Source organism: Microtus ochrogaster, chromosome 7, assembly GCF_000317375.1.
Source record: "Microtus ochrogaster isolate Prairie Vole_2 chromosome 7, MicOch1.0, whole genome shotgun sequence".
NCBI classification, from domain to species: Eukaryota; Metazoa; Chordata; class Mammalia; order Rodentia; family Cricetidae; genus Microtus; species Microtus ochrogaster.
Window position 1 is genome coordinate 71,206,390 of NC_022014.1, and position 7,610 is coordinate 71,213,999.

The following is a 7,610-nucleotide window of genomic DNA, read 5'->3' on the forward strand; positions in this document are numbered from 1 at the left end:
AAGGAAAGAAAAGAAAAGAAAAGAAAAGCAGGAAGGTGGGGTCTTGTGTTGATGGCTGACCATATGGACCAATCATCCTCGGAATAGGAGAGCCTCGCCGTAGATTGGTTGAGGGGCGGTACTGGAACTTTGTAAGCCAATTGGAACTAGGAGCTGAGGGGGCCGGTCCCCGCCCGTAGGGCAGATAAGTAGCGGCCGCGGGGGTTGGGGGCTGTGTGGGGCTCGCCGTGGGGCTGAGGCTGCAGGTAGCCGGGTGGGCCATGTCCGGGGCCGCAGCGGGCGGCAGAGGCGGAGGTTCCTGGGGGCCAGGGCGCGGAGGGGCGGGGGGTCTCCGGCGGGGATGCTCTCCACCGGCGCCCGCTGGCTCCCCCCGGGCCGGGCTGCAGCCACTCAGGGCTACAGTCCCCTTCCAGCTGCAGCAGCCGCACCAGCGCCGGGACGGGGGTGGCCGCGCAGGTGAGCCGGGTCGGAGCGGGTGCAGGGGCGAGGGTCTGGAGAATACTGGGAAAAGTATGAAGGGGAAGTGGATGGGAGGTGAGGGAAGAGAAAAGGGGACGCACAGAGCTCCGAGGACGCAGGGAGCAAGGCGAGCAGCTGCGAACGTGGGGTGCAACTCTGGGAAGGAGGGGGCCGGTAGTTCGAGCCGGGAGGTGAGGGGAGGGACCTGGCAGATGGAAACTAGCTTTGGGGGGCGTAACCGAAAAGTGTCCCGTAGCGTCTGCCCGGGACGGGGGGAGTGAGAAGTGCTGGGGTGGGTACTAGGAGTGTTGTGGGCTCTCTGAGCCGAGGACTTCACTGGGAGCCGGTGGGCGCTGGACGCCTGCTCGGTGAGGGGGAGGGGCATGGAAGAGAGCCGGGTGGAGCCATGTGTTACTTCTCCAGCTTGAGTTTGGCCCCAGCGTCCCTTTCTATGGCTCTGGAGTTCCTTTCTCCGCCACTTCACGTGCGCTTCCCTTTATGCCTCTTCCAGGAGCTGATTTGATCCCAGCCCGTTGGGATAAGTTAGTTTAACGGCTTTTACTGCGGTGCAAACGCACCTCTGTTCCCGATTTTCTACGTTCTTCCTAATGTAGCCCAGAAGTTGTATGTTCCCATATTTTTGACCTGCTTAATATGGCTGTCTCATTTTAGTCATTCTGTGCGTGTGTGCTTGTGTACAGGAGTTGGGCAGTTTGCACCCTACCTCCCACCCCCTCTGAAGGTGGTTTTGTCGTTTGCGTTCCCAGCCAACGTGGCAGTGGAGTGCTTACAATCAAGTATGCTGTGGCAAATACCCCACTTTCTGAACAGCGCCGAAGCAGTTTCTTAATAGCAGCTTGATGTGGTGGGTGTGGGGAAACGAGGGTGGAGCAAATTTAACCTTGCTTTCACACTGGAGGCTGTGATGGGACCCACAAATGCAGGCCCTTTGGAACGGAAAAGGAACCTACTTGCATGAAGAGGTTGGCAATAAGTTAAAAGTGAAGTTTGCATTTGATTCACACCAGATGTGAAAGGATCATTGCACACTTCCTAAGCCTAAGTTTGTACCAAATGTACAAAAGTTATGTCCCTGCCATCTTAATATGACATTCTCTAAACCAGACTCTTAAGCTTTCTGGAGATTTCTAAACTTGGATATTGCATGGCCCCTTCCTGAAAGTATTCTGTTACAAGAGTCTTGCTAAGTAGGATGGGATTCATCAGGTCTTTGAGGTAGAAAGCCAAGTCTATTTGTACCTCACTGTATATGTTAATATCACATCCTGGAACGCAGAACTTGATCAAATCTGGTAGCAAGATGGTGACCAAGTAGTCAAAGTATGTGTAGAATCTGGTGGTGTAGAAGAAGGCAATGCCCAGACAAACTCATGCCTATCATCAACTATAAAGCAAGCCACAAGACTACAAACCTATTGGTTTTGTTTGGGCTTCCTTAAAACCCAGGGAAGTTAGAGCTGCAAGCACTAGAACCATGTCACTTGGTGGAAACCAACAGAAGCCTTGCCTGTACAGTAGTTAGAAACTGTGTAGCAACCATTTTAAGAGCAGTTGTTTTGTGATTCCTGCAGAGCTGGCATTGAAAGGAAAAGCCCTGGTGGGTGCTGTGCAGAGGGGAGGAATGTAGGCTTGGATGTTTGGGTTATTTACATGGCTTGCTCCTTTTGCAGATTCAGGGTCTCTCTAAGGATACTGATGAAAACAGGAAACTAGAGGGCTGTGTAACTTGTCAGGTGACTTAGGGCAGATTGAATGGATTCCTACATTATGTATTTGGTTGGTCCATTGCTTCTTCACCTGTTAATATCCCACAGGTATTAAATAGACATTTGCCTATGGGGTAGGATTATCGTTAGGTTTTCAATAGGTAGGAGAGAGAAAGGAAATAGTAGCCTGAGCCCATTGGTCTTCTTTGTGGCCCCTGGTCTTCGGCTAGTGGCGTTTCAGCCCTGTGCATGTTAGCCTCACCTTCATGTATTTTTCAGGTTGTTTCTGTTCCTTCTATACCTTGAGAAGTGACAGAAGTGTTTTCCTCTAGGCCACTAGGACATGTAACAGGGAAATCCTTGCTGCCATAGACCCTGAAAAGAATGATGTTAGTAGCCTGGGTTTTGAATACAGGCTCTTCCCTTTATCAGCTGGTGTAGTCTTTTTTTTTTGTTTTTGTTTTTGTTTTTCGAGACAGGGTTTCTCTGTGGCTTTGGAGCCTGTCCTGGAACTCTGTAGACCAGGCTGGTCTCGAACTCACAGAGATCCGCCTGCCTCTGCCTCCCAAGTGCTGGGATTAAAGGCGTGCGCCACCACCGCCCGGCTAGCTGGTGTAGTCTTGAGGAAGTTTCTGGACTCCCTTTCTTTTGTGGGCAACAATCTCTATGTCAGAAGAACTAAACGAGCTCATGAAGCGCTCAGGAGAGTGCCTGGCACTCGAGAGGTGCTGTGTTTCCAAAGCGCATGCTGCTGCGCTGCACTGCACTGCTGCTCTTCCCCGCACTGAGCTACTGTGAGCACACTGCTGGGGAGAGTCCACTGCCTTTTCAGGCTTCAAAGAGCAAACCCAAATTGGTCTGAAACCAGTGCTGCAAGTTTTGGAATTTCAGGGCCCCTTGCATTTTTATTCTGTCATCTTTTAAAATGAGCTTTCTAAACAGAGCTCGGAAACACCACAGTGTAAAAAGGCCTGCGAGCCAGGACGGGGTTTCAGGAACAATTAAGTGTCGTCACTGTTTCTGTTTCCCATCCCAAATGATGTAATACTCTGCCCGTGCAGTTATCTCGCACCACACACCCTGCTGTGTTCTTGACAAGATAAATTAGGCCTTATATAAAGGGTTATGGTGCAAACAGTGGGTTTACCTCTGTGACCATTCATCCAGAAGGGATGTCTTCATAAAGTGAGGAACGGCTTCATTTTTATGAGCTGGAGCTGGAAGAGCTATGAGAAAAATGAGGGCCAACTCTAAGAAAGCTAAGAGCCACTGGTGGGTAATTGAAACCCTCGATACAGTTCTTACTGCAATTGCCCCCTGAATCAAATTCTCTTTTATGTCTGAAGCCAGTTTGAAGCTGCTAACTTTTGCGGTTTTCCAGAACCCATGATGATAGATAAAACAGGAGTAGGAAGTAAAGTTTTCTGGGTTCAGGTCTTACCTATCCTAAAAGTGTTTCAGTCTCCATATCCCTAGACTGGAAACAAGAGTTTTGTGTGCTAAGGATTGAACCCAGGGCTTTGTGCATGCCACACGAACACTACACATAGCCACATTTCCCACCCCATGAAGATAACACTTAATTAAACTTTGCTAATTATTTCTCTAGCGAACCTGGGAAACCAGATGCTGCTTGGGAACCAATATACTCCACCAAAACCTTCTTAAACCAGGAGTTGGTAATTATAGCCTGTAGGTTATGCCTGGCCCTGTGCCTGTTTTTGTAAATAAAGTTTTATTGGAACATAGCCACCCTCTTTGACGTTAACTGTGTCTATTTTCATACTGTCAGTGGCAAAGTTTACTTATTGTACAGAAGTTCATCTATCCTTGTCTCGAACCGTACACTTGATTCTTACTCCAATGTAAGAATCAGTTTCAAGAGTGTATAATTTATGCTTCCTCAGAAAACCCTAAGGTAGAGTAAGGTAACAATCATATTTTAGGGGAAAAGGAACCATCTGTTTCTAGTCAGCCCTCAGTCTTTGTGGCATATCAGCACGTGTGAGTACCGAGTCCCCACCCCCGTGGTCAGGTGACACGTGTTCAGAAGACATAGCTCATTTGAATTTACACAAAAGCGTAACTGTTAAGCAAATTTGTTCCCCCTCTTTCCTTATGGCCCCCTACCCTCAACCTAACAACTCACACTGCAGAGAACATAGTTTTAAAATTATATGAAAATCACTTAGACCTATCTCCTATTGAATTTTTTTCATTACCTTTTAGTTCGCCATACAGATCATTGAGAACTAGCTGGTAGTAGTCATGGTTGCCCTAACATACTAGATTCCCCAGAGGGACTTAGGGAGTGTTCTCCTGAGTGGCTATTTCCTGAATAGAAGGTGTCATTATTATTAGGGATGTCATTGCTAATTATTTAATGCCTTTCCTTGTATTGTTTTGAAAACTTAGCCCTTGGAGGATGGGTGTTTAGATGGGTATGAAGCCACATCAAAGAGGCTGTGTATTAGAGGTTCTGAGAGAAGGTGCTCTCTCTTCAGACCATTGTCCTTGTGGCCAGTGATGCCACAAACGGCTGGAAGTTTAAAGTAGAGATGGAACTTTTCTCTGCTAAGGAGTCATCTTGGGGTACAGTTAAAATCCTTAAAGAACTGCAATCGTCCATTTGTAACCTGTGATTGAGACAGCTTCTATTTGGGAAGCATTAAGCCCACAGGCTTTTCCTAGCCTGATACTGTTTGCTACTGTCTTCCATAGCTTTGCCAGGCCCAGTCCTGGTCAGTAAGAAGCACATCTCTGAAGCACCTGACCCTTAAACAATTGTCAGTAGTGATATCTTTCCTGAAGTCAGGGACTTCCAGTTTCTAGGATGCCATTAGCTGTGGTAATTGTCTATCTTCTTTCTGGGTACCCGAAGGAGTGTGGGTGGGTCCATGGGTTCTTAGGTTGTTTTTTTTTTTTTTTTGATAGCACAATATTAGATAGTCTGAGGAGTCCTTATATAACGCAGTTAAGAGACCAGTAGAAGAGGGTGAAAACGTGGGGTGTGGTGGTAAGTGGATATTGCTCTCTCTGGTTCCAGATACGGATTTCTAGGAAGGGTTACAAAAATTTCATAGTGATGTGAATTTGAGTGATGTCAAAGCGGTTGGTGGGCTTAATAGCCAGGAGAATTCTCTGCCTGCGTTCTCTGCTGTAGCCAATGTGTTCTGAGTCGTCTAGGCCCACGCCAGTCCCTGATCTTAGTAGAACTGTTAGGAATTAAACAGCTGCCTCTGGGTTCTTACTAATCTCACATTGAGTCTTTCTGCCAAAGGATTCAGACTTCGTGGTGTGACATCCTCTCACAGGTCTGGTTTGGGAATTTTTATAGGTACTGTTCCATGTATCAAGCACTATTTGACACTAGCTTGTGTTCTGCCTGGGCTTACCTGGTCTTGCTCTTGTTCCATGAACAGCACAGAGCCCTTTTGAGGGCTGGGAAGGTAAACCTGGTGGTTCTTTCCTATTTCACAGGACAAGTGGATACCATATTTGTTACTCATTGCTGAGACAAAATACCTGACCGAAAAGGAAGGGTTTATTTTGACTCCTAGTCCAAGGATACAGTTCATCAGGACAGGGAAGACAGGAGAAAGGGGCTGGAGCTTACATGACATCTGCACTCAGGAAGCAGAGGGAAGAGTGCTGGGGCTCAGCTCAGTTTCTCTTTAGGCAGTCCGAGGGGTGGTGCCGCCCACATTTAGGGGAGGTCTTCCATCTTAATTAACTTAATACAGGTCATACCCAGGGGCTTGTCTCTTCCATGACTCTATGCCCTGACAAGGTAGCAATCACAGTTACCTACACAGATGCCCAGCAGCAGTAAGTTAATTCAAGGAGTGTGGACAATCTCACGATGGCATAATCATTTCTGCCCTCCTCTGATACAGAATTTGTTCTTTCTTGTCTTAGAAAAGGGAGTAGAAGCCAAGGGTAGCAACCGCTCTCGGCTGTCTCCTCTGCCTGAGTCGCAGCCTCACAGAGATTCCATTATTTGGTTTGCAGAGTATGAATTAACCAAACACTAGCCAAATCTATTCACTAGCCAAATCTATTCACATGGTCAGGTCAAAAACAAATCCTGGTCTCAGAGAGGGAAGAGTTGAGGATGCTATCTGAAGTCGTAAATGATCAGTGCTCCAGTTCCTCCTGCCATGTGGCATCTGGATGGGCTGTCATTCCTGGGCACAGCTGGCTGTGAACACGAGGCCTTCCAGCTCACAGTGCCCACTGGACATCCTAGCTTTCTGGCACTTCGCTCTCTCCCTGCAGTTGCAAGCAAGTCGAATACCTAGCTTTGGAGTCATGTAAATGGTTCTCCTTGGGGCTTAGTAAGCTTCGGTTGACTTTCCTGTGTGGGAGTACCACAGCCAATCAGGAGCAGCTTAAATGAACTTAAAAGAACACTATCAGGGTATTTCATAATAGGAAAACTGCAGGTCCAGCCCTAGGGAAGCTGGAGCTGAAGTCTTGGCCTTGTACAGACACTTACCCTGCCCTGTTCAGGCATACAGGTCTGTAGGTTTGCTCAGGAGCCTTAGACAGCTGGCACTGGGGGGAGGGAGGATGGAGTGCCTTAGGCTTCACCCGCCTGCACATTAGCAGTTTAGGCTTCCAGCTCCCTATTAAAATGGGTGTGTGTGGAGGCCTGGGAAGACTCTTCTGGGGATTTGATTGCTCTCATGCATTTGGGCCATGATTAAGAGTTGGGGGTGCATTCTATTGGAGGCTGCCAGAATGTGTCATCTTAAATGGTGGACAGTGTTTGGCAGAGCAGAATTGTAAATTTAGGGTACCTCCCCTCTGACCATAACTCCCTATCTGCTAACGTCAGGCAGCTTTTTCCAGGGAACCATCTTGTTAGGGCACAGATTAGTGTACCAGCAGCTCTGCTACCTGAATCCCTTATGATCAGAAGTGACAGCCTTTAGGAGAGCGTTGAAGAGTTAAGACCAAAGGTGGGCTATGACACAGAGTTTTAAAAGCAGGTGCTAGCACATCCACACATAAATGCATCATAGATGCAAGCTGGAGAAGGCTCAGAATGAAGGAGCATTCAGTGTGTGGTGGGCTAATTATAGACCTACTGGCTTTTGAATAGGTTTTCTTTTCTTTTAAATTGGCCAATGTATTCTCTCTAAAGTTAAATTAGATTTTATTGTCATCTCTCCTTTCTCTTTCAAAAGTGACATTTTTAGAGCCTGGGATGTAGGATAGTGGTAGAGCATGTGCTTTGCATGTGCAAAGTTTTGGTCTATCTATCCCCTCAACACACACACATACAAAGTGCCATTGCTATAGACACTATCCCCATCACCACACACACACACACACACACAAAGTGCCATTGCTATAGACACTATCCCTATCACCACACACACACACTCGCACACACACACACACGCACACACACACACA

At 47.5% G+C, this 7,610-nt stretch overlaps 1 protein-coding gene across 1 annotated transcript in view; it reads left to right on the forward strand.

Annotated features, from left to right (window-relative positions):
* Positions 1 to 232: 232 nt before the first annotated feature.
* The window catches only part of Fam117a (family with sequence similarity 117 member A), a 46,030-nt gene continuing 38,652 nt past the window's right edge, over positions 233 to 7,610 (forward strand). The window contains exon 1 of the mRNA XM_005350617.2: positions 233 to 456. Within this exon, the coding sequence (XP_005350674.1) occupies positions 261 to 456 (196 nt within the window). The 5' untranslated portion in view covers positions 233 to 260. The remainder of the gene's footprint in view (positions 457 to 7,610) is intronic.